The sequence below is a fragment of the Lemur catta genome, chromosome 10 (assembly GCF_020740605.2).
Source record: "Lemur catta isolate mLemCat1 chromosome 10, mLemCat1.pri, whole genome shotgun sequence".
Classification (NCBI taxonomy): Eukaryota; Metazoa; Chordata; class Mammalia; order Primates; family Lemuridae; genus Lemur; species Lemur catta.
The window spans coordinates 8792875-8809748 of NC_059137.1; the positions used below are offsets into that span (position 1 = coordinate 8792875).

The 16874-nt window shown below is 55.6% G+C and overlaps 1 protein-coding gene across 6 annotated transcripts in view; it reads right to left on the bottom strand.

Annotated features, from left to right (window-relative positions):
• The window catches only part of MVB12B (multivesicular body subunit 12B), a 158888-nt gene that overhangs the window by 14333 nt on the left and 127681 nt on the right, over positions 1-16874 (bottom strand). For 3 of the 6 annotated variants that reach the window (XM_045562326.1, XM_045562331.1, XM_045562328.1), the window contains exons 8-9: positions 7566-7621; positions 3773-5070 (exon numbers count right to left, since the gene is read on the bottom strand). In XM_045562326.1, the coding sequence (XP_045418282.1) occupies positions 4852-5070; positions 7566-7621 (275 nt within the window). In that variant the 3' untranslated portion in view covers positions 3773-4851. Of the gene's footprint in view, positions 1-3772; positions 5071-7565; positions 7622-16874 lie in introns of those variants that run through there. The other 3 variants (XM_045562329.1, XM_045562332.1, XM_045562330.1) reach the window with 2 other exon arrangements.

Consider the following 16874-nt stretch of genomic DNA (forward strand, 5'->3'; position numbering starts at 1 on the left):
AAATATTTAGGTATAAAATTAAAATTTTAAGCTCCCTTGGATTTATAACTTCTTCATTAAATATGTCTGCAAACAGCAGCCCATAAAAACCTGTAGCAATTAAGTGGTTAAATGAACTGCCTCCCTTGTCAATTTTAAGGGAGTGATTAATATTAGATCGTCCCTTTACTAATTAGATTCTCCCTTGTCTTTCAGCTTTAAAGTCGAAGGAAAATGGAGGCTGTTTGCTCCACTAGGAGCCTGGCAGGCTAATGAGCGCTTCTTCCGCCACATCTTTGCGGTGGCACCTGCCGAAGGACAGGGTGAGTGGCGTGGCTTCCGTGACGCTGGCAGCTGGCGGGGCAACGGCTGTGTGTGGAGCTGGAAGGTGCCCTGGGTGTGTCACCTGCCAGGCCCTTTGCCCACGGGAAAGGTTTGCTGCCATCTTTCACAGGCGTGCAGCGTGAGACCCCAGGCAAGGGACGGCTGGTCGGCAGGTCAGTGAGAGGCGAGGCTGGGACAGACCAGCTGCAGGACCAGGCGGCGGGTGGGGAGGAGGGTAAACAGGCGACCACGCCGAGGGATTATTTCAGAGGCTGCTGCCTGGGCTGTGGTGGCAAGGAGCTCCCGCCCTGGCTGCGATGGGGATCCATCAGCTGGAGAAATGGGGCAACTGCTTACAAGGGAAATAAAGAGCGGCAGAGACGGAGAATATTTATATGCCCATCTTCTCACTCGGAGGGAAGATGCTTCATCATGGGGGTTGGCTGCGAAATTACACTTCTCCAGACTCCGAACACAGAGAGCCTTTGTCTGGGCGGCAGGGAGGATGATAAGGGCTTCCTGGGGACAACAGCTCCATGGGGTCACTCTCTGCCCTCCTGCAGAGCCAAGCTGGCTGCTGCCCAGTCCCCCGGGGACAGGCGAGGTGTGGCAGGCCAGCCACGCTGCTGCCACCGGCCAGTGCCCAGGTTGCCTCTGTGGCTGAGGGAAGATGAGCAAAAATTCACTTTCTCACGCCTCGGACTGATTTGCAAGGGCCCTGGGAGGACGGCAGAGCCTCTGCTCTGCGCGGGGGATGGACGTGGTGGCAGGAGGACGGAGACTGACAGCATTCATGTGTGAATTTCTCTATAATCATGGCTCCCTCCATTTCAACCACCCGCACCCCACAGTGTGTGTCTGAACTGTGAGAGATTCTGCCTTTCCAAAGATTTTTTTTTTTTTTTGGCAAAATCTGCTCAATGGCACGTACATCAATTCTAACTTTAAAACATGACCTTCCTTGCGTGTCTTTTGTGAAACTTCCCCATGACCCCTGGGGAAACCACTGTGAACACAGCAGCAGCAGCCGTCTGACCAGGCGCTGCTGGCTGCACGGTGCTCGACAGCCGCCGCGCCCAGGCTGGGTGATGAGGCCTGTGCGCCAGTGTGAGGTGGGGAAGCCAAGGGACTGGCCCCAGGGCCAAACCTAAGAGGCAGACTTGTCCCCCTACCCCAGGCATCCAGCCTGGGAGACTGTCCTGTCCATGCCCCAGAGTTGCCTATACAGCCCACGAGCAGCACTGTAGACATGGTGCCTGGGCAGGGTGTGGTCAGTGGCTCTGGGGCGTGATCCGGCCACAGTATGTCCCCTTTTCCTGCTCTCTAGGCCTTCCTGGCTGCCAGGGCTGAGCGGCACATGCTCCCTCGAGTTTGTCAGGATTGTGGGAGACGGAGATGCACTGCCCGCCCATGGCCCGGGGGACACCCCGTCTCTCTCTGTTACTCATTGCCGCCAGCTCCTGGGCGTGGCAGGCCCGGGTCCACAGCCGGTCCTTGCTGGGTGGCTGCGGGCAGCTCTCCCGGCTGGCTGCCGGCCTGCTCCCTTTGGTCACCAGTGTTTTCTTGGGGTTCCCCTACTCTCGTCCTGAACGGCCATGTTCCAGGTAGATGGGTCATGAGGTTCACTTGAGGGGTGACCTGGCCCTGAGGCCAGATGGTGGTGACAGGGCTCAGGCTTAAATTCAGAAACGCCCCTCAGGCAGGGCATAGCGAGTACAGTTAAAGCCAGCAGGAAGGCACAGTGGCCTCAAGTCTGCACAGACAGAACAACGTGCTGCCTTCAGGGCACGCACTTTTATTCCCCTTAAAGTCGGGACCACCCTTCAGTGGACAAAGACTGCAGCTGATTCAGCCAGGGTCGCACTCAGCCCTCTTTTTAGCTCTGGGACATCCTGAGTGACGGCTCCATTGCTGCCATAGGATTCTGGCAGGTCACTTCATGTCTCAAGTCCAGGCTCCTCCTAGAGGTGAATGTCACTTCCCCCCTTGTGGGTGGGAAGGGCATGGAGGGTCAAGGGGAGAAGCACCCACCCAGCGGGAAGCAGCCTCTCCGTGGATGCTGGGCTCGCCTGCTGGGGAACCCAGCAAGACCAGGGAGGTGTCACGGACCGGTGTGGAGATGTGTGGTCACAGGTCAAAGGCAGTCCCCACCCTTACTTACTCTATTCTAATGTGGGGTTTGTTTTTTTTCACGTTTTGGTTTATGGTATAAAATACAAAGGTTTTTAGGGAGCAAAGCAAATTTCCGAAGCTGAGATCTTTCTCTCCCCAGGCCCCTGACCAGGCCTGTTGAGAACGGAATAGAGCAAAAGCACCATCGTCCCGACCCAGGGACACCCCGCTGCTCCTTCTCGGAGCCTGAGAGCAGAGGCCAGCGGGCTGCGGGTGCCGCTTCTCCTCAGGCCCCCGGCTCTCGGGGACAACGATGAGGTCAGTGGATAAAAGCAGCAATTTCGGGTTTACTAATGGAGAAAATCCTCTGACACTGCTGCAGGAGGAGGAGCCAGCTCACCGGAGTGTGGATATCGACACTCTAACCACTGTCGAGTGTGCTGATGGCAGCGTGAGTAACTTTTAAATCCTTGGGTTAAACGAACAGCTCCTTGGACTGCGGAAGATACTTGTGACAGTTTTACACCCTGTTTAACGCCTCTAACCTCTCCCCATTTCCCCACATTTTCTGTACGTCAACTTGAATTTACTTCAATAGCGAATACAGACCTGCTGTTTTTAACTCACTACTAAGAATGAGAAACCCAGCTAGGCTTGGTCAACTGGGTGATGCTCGGCCGCCAGCAACAGAGCAGGATGACGTGCGTCGCCGGGGTGCGCTTACACTGATGCCCGCCCCCTCTGTGTGGACAAGGACAGGAATGATGATAATGATGGTGACCGTGACAACAGCAGCGGTAAGTGAGGCAGGCGCTGCTCAGGCCATCGACAGGACTGTCCCAGTTAAACCACACCTGCTATGGCGTACGTATTTTTATCACGGCCCTGATTTTTCAGAAAAGGAAACAGAGGCTCAGAAGGGTTAAGGGGAAGAGCTGAGCGTCAGCCCCAGGTGGCTGACTCAGGAGCATGTCCCCCCACCCCTGGCTCTGCGTCTCCCGGGGGCAGCCACATCTTGACTCTGAGCGCCTGACAGTGAGACAGGACATTCTGATGAACACACATTTGGGCCAGCTTTTGGCCCTTGGAGAATTATGGTTTACAGGGTTTGTACCACATTCCCTGGGCCCTCCACTGGGGCCCTCACCTACTTCACCCCATCCCGGGACCTCAAAGGCCCAGCCAGGGTTGGAACCCAGGTCGCCTGGCCTCCTAAGCCCCGTCATCCCCACTAGCTGAGACAGCCCCCTGAGAGGGACATGGATGTATGTAAAGCCTCGAGCCCCGAGCTGAGCACTCAGCAGGTGCTTAAGCAAATGGTGCTACGTTAGGGCCCACAGGTCAGCAGGCTGGAGTGTGACAAGGAGGGGAGAGAGCTGGACATTCGGATGGCTGCACCTTACCCAGTGATGCGGCACTTGTTGCCAGCCAGCTATTCCTATATATATACATTCAGCATCCACAAGACACCCCTAAGAGACAGCTTCTATTGCTATCCCTGGTTAAACAGAGAGGGTGTGACTTGCCCCCAGGCGGCGGTGGAGCTGGGCTGGTCCAGGTGTCTGTGCAGTGACCTCAGCCCTGTTTCGCCACCTGCGGCTGGAGGCTCCCTCAGAGGCCTTCCCCGAAAGCACGGGGTGCGCGGGCCGAGTCCACAGCTCTCAGAGCCGCCCCGGCCCCCGTGCTTTTGGGAAGGGCAGATGAGAAATTCCACGCGCACCTCGGTTTCCAATGCACTAGCCAGCCATTTCTTTCCTAAGTTATATAAAAAAAATCCATAGATGACAATCAGGTTTGGTTTTTATGATTTACTGAAAATCTAAGACAAAGGGGGACTTTTTTGTCTTGTTTTTGCTATGACAGGTTTAGAAATTTGTTGTACCACATTGATTCAATTTTCCCTGATTTCAGCCATCTTTCAATAATGCAACCTGCGTCTGCTGGCTGGGTACACAAGAGAAAACCCAAAGGAGCTGAGAATATTGAAATGGTTCTACCATTTCCATCTTTGAGACAAATGTTCCTCTCGCAGGAGAGCTGGCTGCGGCACGTGACTGCTTAACGACCTGCCGTGCATGAAAGACGACCCGCACCCCGACACCGGCTCACGAAAACAGGGGACACCGGCAGGTCTGCCCCCGGCTGGAGTCCACCCTCTCGGAGTTCTCTGCACTCCAGCCCTGGGCTGCCCTTCCCTGGGACGCGTCACACCACCCGGCCCGGGCTGCCTGGGGCGGGGCGGATCGAGCAGAGCGGGCAGCACCCGACCCCTGCTCTAACGCACGACAGGTGCCGGCACTTCTCAAACCCTCCTGGGGGCAAATAATGCAAGAAAAGCACGAAGAAAAGTCAACCCTGTGCCCGTCCCCCAACCTCCACCTCCTCTAAGCTGAGACATGTTTTAAAATGAAGCAGGACTGGTGGCTCCATCCGTCACTACAGCCTCTTGATGTGGAGATGATGAGATGTTGGTCCTATCTGACTGGAAGCCATAAATACGTGAGAAGGGAGTCGCTTTTCCCATGAAGTGACTTTGAGTGACACGAAAGACGGACACCCACCTGTCCTTCCCGCCCCCCTCTGGGCGGCCCTTACCTCCTTCTCGATCTCTGCCAGGGACTTGATGGTGATCCCCAAGAGGTCGAAGGGCTGCATCTGCAAACACAGAAAAAGTCACCCTCTCAGACGGCTGGAACATGCTCCCTCACACTCGCTTTTATGCGTGACAGTCGTGAAACCTCAGACCACCCTGTGGGACCCCCTTTCCACAGGAAGCCGGTCTGGAGACTCTGGTCGTTAGTGGGGCACAGTGGGGAGAAAGAGCATGCCGCGGCAATGGGCTGCGGGGCCACCGCTCGGTCACATGTCCGCGGCAGCGAGGGGGGTCTTGGGGCTCCTGGAAGACTGTGCCTGCAGCTCACCCACTTGCCTGTCTCCTCCTGCTGCCAAAGAGACCCAGGTGTGCTCTTCCTCACCGCGCTGTGGGCTGGGAGGTGCCCAAGGCGCCCTGACTGCTGCATGTATATGGCGGCCGGGGGTCTAGGGAATCCCAGTAGTCTCTCGTCCAGGACTCTGCGGGACCCACGGAAGGGTCTGGGGCATGGATTTCAGGCTCCGCAAATGCCGGGTGAATGAAACAACTGCCCACCAATTACCATTTCAGAAATCCATGTGGTAAAAAGTGGTAACATCTCTTTTTAATGAGAGCTTCTATAATTTCATGATGATTGGGGACCTTTCTTTGAAAATGGTGGCTTTTCATCACACAGCATGAAAAATCAAATACACATGGCAATATTAGCGGGAGGCCCGTGAAGCCTGGGCTGAAACACCCTGGGGACAGAGGGAGCCCAGTCTGTGAGGCCCCTGGTCTGAGTCCCTTGTGGGCACATTAGTGTTCTGTCCCCGAGATGGGCCCGAGCCTGGCCTCCTGGCAGCCTGGCATGAGCAGGTGAGGCCTGAGGGCCTTCACGGTCCTGAACTGGGGCAGCCCAGGGGTGGGAGCAGGGCTGGAGCCTTCCCCACGCCAGCGGGGACTTCCTGCGAGACTGGCGCTGGGGTCCCAGGACTGGATTCAAAACTGAGCTCAGCGCCTCCTCGAGACACGGCAGCAGGTTAAATCCCTTCATGTCCTCACCTGCGAAAGAGCCTCGTGGGCAGGACCCCGGCCAGGCTGCGCACTAAATGGGAGAAGAGCAGGAATCGCGGGGCGCCGGGCCTGGCCTGAGTCCGTGGCCTTCAGCACTTGCTGAGTCGGCAGCAGCACATTTGCAAGGGCGATCTTGGGCCGGGGCCACCGAACCAGACACTCCGCTCCTGGGCTGCTCTGCCAGTAGCCACAGAGCAGTTTGGCTCTTTGTGCTGCCAGCCGAGTGGCGCGAGCGCGGCCGCCTGCCCGGGATCCAGCAGAGGTCCAGCTGTTGTATCATTAGGCTCTAACTACCCCACTAAACTTCCCCAATTTGGAGCTGGTGAGCAGGACAGAGCAGGCTCTCCCAGGGAACGGCGGGAGAGGCGCCAGCATCTCCATGGCAACGCGGCCGAGTGGAGTCGGCTGAAGTTACTCAAGCTCTGCATGTCACGTCACGAGCATTTTTCAAGATTAAGCTGCTTACTAGAAGGGTTCAGAGGAGGCCTATTATATTTCACGAAAATGGAAACTACAGAGCAGGTCAAATCGCAAGCCGGGTGGTTTTAAGCTGGATCCAAGAAAAACACTGAAGGATTCTTTAGCTGGTGCCTGAACTGGGGCCTTCGCGTTTATTAGCTACTCAAAGCAAACTTCTGCAGAAAGGACAAAAACCAGAAACGAGTTTGCTGGGGCGGTGTGGACGGGGCCTGCACGGCCGAGAGGGCCACTGCCACCTTGGGGACAGGTGCCAGCTGAGCGAGGAGCCCAGGGGTGCTGGAGCGCCCACAGCCCAGCGCAGAGCCCGCAATGCTGTGAATGGCAGGCACCTCGCATGGCCTAGGCTCCAGCCTTAAGGCCTGGCCAGCTCACTCAGTCCCTCCTGCCACTAATGATGGCTGGGGGCCCAGCCTGGGCACATGTGCTCACGTGTGCCCTGGGGTCAGTGCTGGCCTGGCATGAGCGGGAGCCCACAGCTAGAGGCTCTGTGCCCGCACACGGGGGCCTCCGAGTCAGAGCAGGGTGTGCGGTTAGCACAGGACGCACCAATGACAACGGGAAAACCAGGCAGCCTCCTTCATGCGGGGAGCTGTCATTGCTAAATAAGAAAGAACAAAACATACCAAGCTGCACTTGTGAACAAAGAACATTCACAGCCAGCGAGGTTCGGTTTATTTACCATCACGTGTGACCTGGGAGAGGCTCAGCCGCACCCGCGCTGGCTGCTAGCCTGTCTCGCGCTTCTCCCTGTCCCCTCAGCCACTCTCCCCTCACTCTTCAAGCTCCTGCCATGTGAGGCGCTAGCTGGAGGGACCAGAGATGAGCAGGCCTACCCAGCCCTCAGGAAGTCGGGCAGACACAGGCGTCACCTCTAGTGGGAGAGAGGCCACGCAGGCACGTGTGAGTCCAGCAGGGCCGGGGAGTGCGAGGGCGGCCAGGACAGCCCTGTGCGCTGCAGAAACCAGGATGGAGGAACTCAGGCTGGGGTGGCAGAGGAAGGGCAATCATGCATAAAACTTACACTTTCTGGAACACAGGAAAACTTCTCTGAAATCATAAAAGGCACACCATCCATTGCTGCAAAAGAAGGAAAAAAGAAAATGGCATTGAAGACACCGCCCTGTCCAATGATCTAAGACGTCAACACAGGGTATGAATGAGTCTCTGGCTTGGTGCCAGCTGACACCCAGCACAGGTGAGTGGGAGCTCTGGGGTGCAAGCAGGCACCACCCCTGCTCCCACGATACACAACCCAACCAGGGAGGCAGATGCCTCACCGGTCCTGAACACCAGGCAGATGTGTACACAGGGGCTCTGGGAGCAGAGAAGGGCTGGTCTGGGCCCCTTACGCCCCACCCCCACCCTGGAGTCTGGCCTCCAACTTGTAAGTGGTGGGACCCAGCTAGGGGCTGACAGCAGGGAAAAGGGACAGAGGCTTGGCAAGGAGGCAGGCAGAAAGCATGATCATCAGACGTTCTCTAAGCTGCCGGCGGGCTCGTGGGAAAGCGTAAGTTGGAGGAAAGAGTAGTTTTGGAGTCAGACTGAGTTTGGATCCTGGCCATGACTTCAGATGAACAACTTTAAAAGGCGGATGGCACCGCCTACATGAAAGGAGTGCTGTGCGTGAGAGGTGTGGGGTGCCGGCTGGCGTGGGCGCAGAGCGGGTGCTCTGTAGGTGGCGGTGAGGGTCCCCCTTGCTGACTCTTGGTTGCTCAGTCCTGGGGCTTCGACTCAAGGTGTGCCAGTGTGCTCAATTTTAACAGGACAAGGAAGCAAGGGTGTGGGATGGAGACCCAAGGAACGAAAACACCAGGGGGTGCAGAGGGTGCAGTTCCTTTTCTGCAGGCTGCCACCCCAACCAATCCGCCTGTCCCAGGTCATCACTGCGAAGGGCACACAGAAAAAAACATGACCTGGAGTGTGGCTCTGCAGACAGTGCTTTCTGTGAACTGCAATGCTGGAGAGGAGGAAACTCTGCCACGCTGGAGGAGCGGGTCACACTGGACAAGACGTGCTGCGGGCACTCACGGTGTGAGCACGCGGTGCCATGCGGGGGCTGCTGAGACGTGGGCAGAGACTTCTCCCAGCGTCTGAGCAGGGTCAGGAGTGAGTGGGGCCACGGGCCTGTGCCGGGACCTGCAGCCCAGCGGCCGGGGCTGAGGCCTCACCCCGAGGGCCGTGGTTTTGCGGTAGGTTGTGGTTTTAGGGAGAAACAGAGAGAGCAGGACAGGAGCCGTGGCCAGTGGGCTCCCCGGGAAATGACACTCTTTGCTTCCCCCCGTGTCTTCTCAACTCAGGCCTTCTCTGGCATCTAAGCAATGCAGAGTTTCTTTCAGTCCTCTTAAAGAGCAGCAGAAGCAGAAGGACACAGAGCAGGAGGGAGGGAAGTTACAGAAAGAAAAGCCTGGGATAAACGTCTCTGACTGGCAAGAGGAGTCAAATGGCGCGTTTTAAGCTATGTCCATACTGTGTTTTAGGAAAGAAAACAATGAGACCTTCTCTGGTCAGTACGAAGAAAAAGACAGACCGCAGCTGGCTCCAGCTGCTGCGCTGGACACCTCCTCCTCCCCGGGAAGCTGCTGCCCAAAGCGCGGCCGCCGGGCACCCCCAGAGACACCTGCGGTCAGAGGCCTCCTGCCGTCACAGGCGCCCCTGCCACCTGCCGAGGACTGCACAGAGGAGACGGGGCTGAGGGTGAAAACAGAAAGGAGGGCAGGGAAAAAGCCCAAAATGATCTTACAAAATACATCATGCATTCGAACATACAAGTGAAATCTGAGCACCTACATGTATAGGCTCATTTACAGCTGAAAAAATTTAGCAGTGAGTAAAGGACCCTCGAAAAGCCACAAAGCCTTCTAGAGAGGCATGGAACCAAGTCCCACCCAGTACCCAGGCCGAGGTGTGCCAGATCCTGCCAGCCCCAGCTCCACCACCTCTGCCCAATGCCAGCCGCGAGCCGACGCTCACCCCCTCACGGCACTCTGACTTCTGAGCCCTTCCTGAGGCCACTGGCACAGGCTGGGCACTTGTGTCATTTCTGATCATTTTACAGATCTGGAAGCAGAGGATTGGAGAAGTTGGAACTTGCTGGGGTCCCCCAGGTGGGAAGCAGTGACCCCAAAGCCCTAGAGGGCACAGCCTTCCTTACCTCTCCTGTCATTCCCGAGGCCCAGTCTGCCACAGCCCGGTCACTTTCAGCTCTCTGTAGGCACCTTTCACACGCCCACCCCTTCCATGGCTTCTCCTGCCTACCAGACAGACGCAGGGCCCACCGCCAAGCCCCCGCGCACAGGGCAGGCTGGAGACCCACTGCCCCTCCCTCCCCAGCTTCCTGCCTGCGGGTGTCAGAGACCTTATTACTGTTTGGGGGTGAAGAACTCCCGCTCACTGGTGGTAGGTGCTGGATGTAATGTATGTTTTGAGAGCTCGCGTGTTAAAAAGGTGGTAAGGTGACCTGCAGAGACCTGATCACACTTGGGAACCGAGAGCTGGGGAGTCCTGAGGACCAGAGAGAGGGGAGGGAGGGGGCTCGCTCAGGTCAGTGGTTGTCAGTTCGTCCTGCTGGTGCCTCCACAGGCCAGGCAGGGGAGGATTTCCAAACAGGGTCCCGCCAGGAGCCCGCGAGAGTTGACTGAGCAGAGATCTGCCCACCAAATTCACTTATTTTTAAAAATAGTATATTGAAGATTAAGACAGGCTGAAAGAACGTGGGTTTCAGCAAAGCATTTGACAACATTTCTCACGTTATCCACATAGACATGATGGATAAATGTGGCTGGAAATGTTAAGGTTAGAAGGATCCACAACTGGTTACCTGCACATTCCAGAAGCTGACTGATAGACCGATGTTAACCCTGAGTGACCTCTCTGAAGGGTGCCCGGGGCCTTATCAGTTACTTAGATGAGGCTGTGCGTAGTGTGCCTATCCAGCACGTGGCTGATGGAAAGCCCGGGTGGACGGTCTATAAACTGGACAACAGAGTGGAATCCAATAAGGATCTCAAGAAGTTGGGATCATGGGCTAAACTTAATGGATGGAGTTTACTACAGGTCAGTGCAGAGTCCTGTAGTTTGGGTCTAAAGCCCAGCTGCATTGGCTGGACTGACAGATGAGGAGTAATAGCAGAAGGAGAAAAGCCGTGGTTGTGGTCAAGTCACTGATGCGATTGGACTATTTGGAAAAGGCGGTGCCAGCACAAGGTAAGGGTTCTGCAGTCCCGGTGCCCAGGAGGAGGACTTGCCCGTCTTGGTCTGCCCCGAGCTTGAGTGTGGCACTTGGTGCTGGGACTGCACTCTCAGGGGGTCACCCTGGGGCCCTCCAAGGAGGCCAGGATGACGAGGGGACCCAAAGCCAGACCACACGAGGAAAGAGAAGCAGCCACCAGGTCTGATGTCCCAGGAAGGCACGATTCTGCCCATTTCTACTCCCCTAGCCCCTGCTGGCATCGCCAGAGCCCAGTGTGGAGCCAGGCACATGCGCAGTGCAGCGGAAGGGGGACCAGGTTCAGACAGGAGAAGACATGAAAGGAAACAGAACCAAGTCACATTTCAGACCTGTCACAGCAAGGGGACTGAACCAATCACACACGGTCCAGCAGGGAGACCTCATCTTCCTCTGGGGAAGACGCAACGAGGCTGCCCCTGCCCTGGCATGAGGGGGACCGAGCAACACTGGCCGCAAGGCCCAGGCAGGCAGCCAAATGCGGGGTCGGGGCGTGGTGTGTGTTGGGTGGAAAGCTGATCTGCGGGACCACTAAACCCTTCCTAATTCCATAACACCCATTGCTACTCTCCTTATCTGGGCTGCCTTTCCATATTTTAAAGATATATCCGGCAAATGTATCTTAAGATCAATGCCAGACATTCTTGATGTGTTCCAAAAGTGATCGTGAACCATCTCCATCCTGGCTTCTTGTGGGGCCACGTTTACTTCCTTCCTTTCTTTTTCCCTAGCTAAAGCCGGCATCTGTCTTCACTGCCTTCTGGAGCTGACAGACTGTGATACCTGTTTCAGTGTTCAGTCTACTGCCGAGTCCCGCTCAGGCCGACACGCTGTCCCAGGAGCTGGGGACAGAGCCATGGACGAGGGGCCTGCTCTCCTGGAGCCACACTCAGGGGGCACATTTTCACCCCGACCTGCCCTCCCACTCGGCCTGGGGCTTGGACGGGGCTCCTCGTGCTGCCCGACCAGTCTGCGGTCGAAATACCTGTCCTTTCTTCAGTGGAGCAGGAGGTGGCCTGCCCGGGCACAGCCACCTCTCCAGGCCTGCAGCTCTCAGTGGGATGTGACAATGCCCCCAAACCTGGGAGGTAACAGAAATTCTCGGCTGGCCCAGTTCTACAAAGGAGAATGAAAGGAAGCCCGCATATACTGCCCACACACGGGGTCATGAGCACACATCAAAGAACTCAGGCCTCAAGAGGACTGTCTGCAAGTTGTATTTATGGGAACTGAGGCTTAGAGAAGTTATGAGGCTTGGCTGGAGCCAGGACTCAACCCACAGTCCAGCTCGCGCTGGCCTGTAGTGGGCCGTGGCGGCAAGGACAGGCCCGGAGCTTGGCAGGCGCAGACGTGTGGCCGTGTGCAGGCCGCCGCCCCTCGCGGAGCCTTAGCTGCCCTGCCTGTAAGGTGAGGAGACACTGCAGCTCCCGGCAGGCCGCCGTGACGGCGGAAAGAAACGGAATCAGACAATGGGGGGGGGGGCTGGTCAGCCCACTCTGGCGCTGCTGTCACCAAAGCCACGTGTCAGGCAGGTCTCCTTTCAGTACCAGGCCAGTGTTTTCTTCTTCTTCTGAGCTTTTAAAATTTTTTTTTTTTTAATTTTTGATGGCACTTTTAACAAAACGCTGATCCGCAGCACCCAGCAGCATCCAGCAGATGAAAGCGAGGATGTGCTGCGGGCTCCGTGGCGCAATTAGCATTCTCCTAAACAAACGAGCTTCAACAGAGCTGTAATTAAGCAGGCCTGTAATTAAGTATATGCCCTTTATCATAACGATCATGCTTAAAAATGGCATGATGCATGGAACTCTGTTATTAATGCTGTAATCCCAAACTGAAGTGCAAGTACATAGAAATCAGTGTGTCAGGCCTGTCACCAGAGTGTTTGTAAAATACATTAAAGAAAAAAACCAGAAAACAATGAGCTCATTCAACTGTTCTTTTTACAATCAGGCACTACAAGTCAAGAGGATTGTGAATGCTTACAGATTCCGCAGGGTTTAAACAAATAAAGCTCTAATCTGCTACTGTATTAATCCCACCCCCTACTTTAAAGAAGGAAAAAGCGGGCGGCCGGTTTGTTCTGCCAGCTGACCCGAATACCTGTCTTTGCTATTCTTGGGGAAGCGGTCCAATTTGCATGCTGTATTTGTTTGGACATAAAATTGGATTCCTGCTTGCGCAGACAGCTCTGCCATGAATCTGTAGCAACTCTGCCTGGCAACGGGCTGGGATGATAGCTCCTGCACCCTCCCCTTGTGTGGGAACTGTAATTTTATGTGCCAAGGTGGCCCCCAGAGCCGTCCCCATCCCCCATTCTCCCCTCCGCACGCCCTCACCCTTCCGCAGGCTCAGCGCAAACCCGCGGCTGACCGGTTCCCCAGGGCTCTGGCCTCGGGACCACCGTCGCCCCAGGACACCCACAGCCGCTCAGGGCTGCCACCCCCTCCCTCGCCAACATCTCCACTAACAGAAGCCAGTCAACACGTGGGTGAATTTCAACACGCTTGATAAAGAGAATCATAAAGTCATGCAGTAAAAAGGTAAAATTAAGAAGAAAGCCTCCATTACCAGCATCTCAATTGTTATCTGCTGAAAGTTGTCAAGAGGTGTTAAGTGAACTCGAGTAACAGTACTGCAAAGTACTTGCAGAGGTGAGGTGAACAGTGTGGTGTATTGGCAGGTAGTCATTTTTGGAGTAAAATTAAATGCAGTTGGAATGGTGGGAGGCCTTTAACTCTGTGTACCTGCTCGCGGCTCGGCGCCGTAAATAACCAGCAACCTCAACCCTTCCTTCTCCCCCGTCCTGCCGGGCTTCAAGAGTCCTTTACAATTTGTGGTGGGAAAAGTGCCAGTGACTCAACATCTCAAGGCCATTTCTCAAAACTCATTTGCAAACCAAATCATGGAGACTGTTCTGCTTTCTTGGGGATTTCACTTTGGAGATATTCCTTGGAAGATATTTGTAGATGCCTCCAGAGCTGCCTGCTCAGCGACATTCCGATGGAGTTTACGTGGGGCCAACAACTAACTTCCACATCCCCAAAGTCGTTTGTTTTGCCACATTATTCATAAGCCAAAAGGAGTGATTTATCAGCCACAGCCAGAGGCCCTCCCCCCCAGCGAGGTGGCACCCTGGGGGCAGGGACAGTGGCTTTGGGCAAGTCACTTCACCTCCGAGTCAGAGTCTGTCAGATAAGGATAAGCGCCCCCCCCCCCCCGCCCCCGCAGCGCTGAGGGACGGGGCAGCAGACAGGGAAGGACCGAGCACAGCCTGCGACAGCAGCCCCCGGCCAACGCAGGCGTGACTGTACGTAAGAGCAGCAGGGATGAGCGCGGATCAGGCCCCACCTTGACTGTGTGATTTCGGACAAGGGTTTATGTCTCAGAGCCTCTCTCCCTCAACTGCAGAAGAAAGGAAATAGTGATACCTGAACTGGTATGAAGTTTAAATGAGATAAAAACATAAAGCCCTAGGTAGAAACTAACTGCTCGATAACTGTGAGCCATCATTACGTCATTACTACTATTGCTGCTACACAGGGGACAACGCCCTTCCACGGCAGACCCCTACTACTTGCTTTCACATAAAAGCGTCGGTGCGGCCATATGACATCACACAACCTACAGGCTGCGAGTCCCAATCCAGAGGCTTCTGAGGTGCGGACGCGACGTTTGCCGAGGGCTAACTCAGCAGGGCCCAGACCCTGGCTCTCCCTGGCGCGCCATCTCTGGCGTCACAAGACAGGCTCGATTCTGAAGTGAGGCCCTAGCTGAGTCCAGGAAGCTCCACCACCCCTGGAAAAGAGCCCTCAAAGCAACGTGAGAAGACTGTCCCCAGATGTCAGGAGGTGAATGGGGGAGGTCAGTCAGCAACACCGCACTCTTCAGAATGAAGGACATTCTCTGAGGTTCTATATGCGTGGGCAATCTGGACACACACACGTATACACACACACGCACACACATGACTTCCCCCCAGAACCCCCGGCTCTACACAGAACACCCGACAGTTGCTGCCACCTTAACTGTGGGGCCCACGTCGCCTCTCCCCATCCAGCGTCTGGCCCTGGGGTGCTGCGCTGCACCTCGGGCAGGCCCAGGGCCGTTCTCTGAACGCCAAGGGAGAGGGCGGGAGGGTGGCTGCCCCACACCCCACACCCAGGACAAACTCAAATACATCCACGAGAACACCCTCACTCCTCTGAAGAGCTGGGTTTTTTTTTTTGATTTTAAATTTATAAACATTTAATGGCTTGGGGCAGAGACCAACTGCATTTTGCTCAAGGTAAACATAAAATCCAACTCAGTGTCACTTTTCTACGTGAGTCAAAAGGTGCCTAGGTGGTCCCGGGGCCACTGGGTCAGTGCACACACTTGCTGTCTGCAGTGAGCAAACAACCCCTCGGGGAGCTGGGGACCCGGGGAGCTCTGTAAGCGCAGAAGGAAAAGCAGAGCCGAGGTCCGATGTGCCAGGAGTGACTACGGTCTCTGGAAGGCAGGCACGGTCTAAACAGGCAGTTTAATCTGCAGCCGCAGTCGCCTTGCTGAAGGCAGAGATTGACAGGCACCACCTGCAGCCGCTGGGCACCCCTGCCCCGACGCTGAGCGTCACACACAGCCGCCCGCTTGCAGGCTGGGGACCTCAGGTAGGAGGACCCACTTTTTCTTCCAGGCTCTTTTTCACCTTCTAGAAACCAACACATACATATTTTTAAGTAGCATTTTTTAAAACCTCAACACATGAACGTATTTTCCAAGGAAGCTCCATTAAAGCACCCCTTAAATGTAGAGCCCTGGTCCCAGGGCCTCCTCAGGGCGAGCCCTGGTCTGTGCACAGTCCTCGGGGACCCCGGCCCGTTTCCTATGCGTTTACATATGTGTTTGCATGTACAGAGCACAGAATTTTATTCTGTATGTGTTTGTGTCTTTAATAAAAACAGCATCACAGCAAAATTAACTTTTGCAATTTACTTCTTTTCACTTAACTGCCAGAGAGCTTTCCACGTCGATACCGTAGCTCTATCCCAGCCGTTTCAACAGTTGTGCAGAAACGGGCACAGAGGCAGCCAGGGCCAGCTCATGAGCCTGGACTGCCATTCCAAGTGGCCTGATGGTCACCATGAGGTCCCCGGGGAGCTACTGAAGGGTTTTTGAGCTGGAGAGAGAAATGGTCAGATTTATATTTTAAAATATAACTTGGAGGAGAGAAGAAGAGACTGGAGGGTGTGAGGCTGGAGCAGGAGCCCCAGGGAAGAGGGTCTGACCCTGCATCAGCTGAGGGATGCTGGTGGCCTGGACAGGACTGTGGCGGTGGGAGTAGAGGAGGGGGCAGGCCTGAGGGACATTTCGATGGAAGAATCAAGAGGCCTGGCCACTGGCTGCAGAGGGGGATGAGAGAGTCAAGGTGACTCTGGGATTCTGTCTCAAACGACTGGGAGATGAGATGCCAGGTACCGACCTGGGCACGGGGGCCGGTGCAGAAGCAGCAGAGCCGAGCCGGTGGTCCCGGTGTGTGCGTGTCGGGCTTGAGGGGCTTGTGGGATATCCAAGGGGAGACAAGCAGTCAGCACTGGGGGATGTCATGACCAAGAGCACGAGATGGGCTGGTGAGGGCTGCCGGATGGGGATACCGATGGCGGGGCAGGAGGGGGTGGGGTCGGATTGGAAGTTACCAGCATGGTGATAACTGAGACCATGAGAGAAGATGCAATATTCTAGGGGAAAACACAGGGAGCAGAGACGCGGGCTCAGGACAAAGTTGGCAAAAACAATGGGAAGAAGATGAGAATGTTCTCTGTGACACTGGGTCAAAACTGGAGGCGCTGGCATGAACTTGGTTTGAATTTGCAGATGCAGACAGAGATGTACGAGTACATATCCGTGTGTGTGTCTGTGTGTACACACAGGTGCCCAGACACACCCGTGTACACGCGTTTCTCTGAGGGACTCGTGAAGGAACCCTCGGGGGCAACGAGCACAGCCAGGACCCAGACTTTGGTTTCTGGAACTCTCCCCTAAGGGAAGCAGAGGCTCTTTGGAGAAGTGGCTGATTCAGGACTGGGCGGGGAAAGGACAAGCCTGCAACACCTTGCTGGGCCAGAA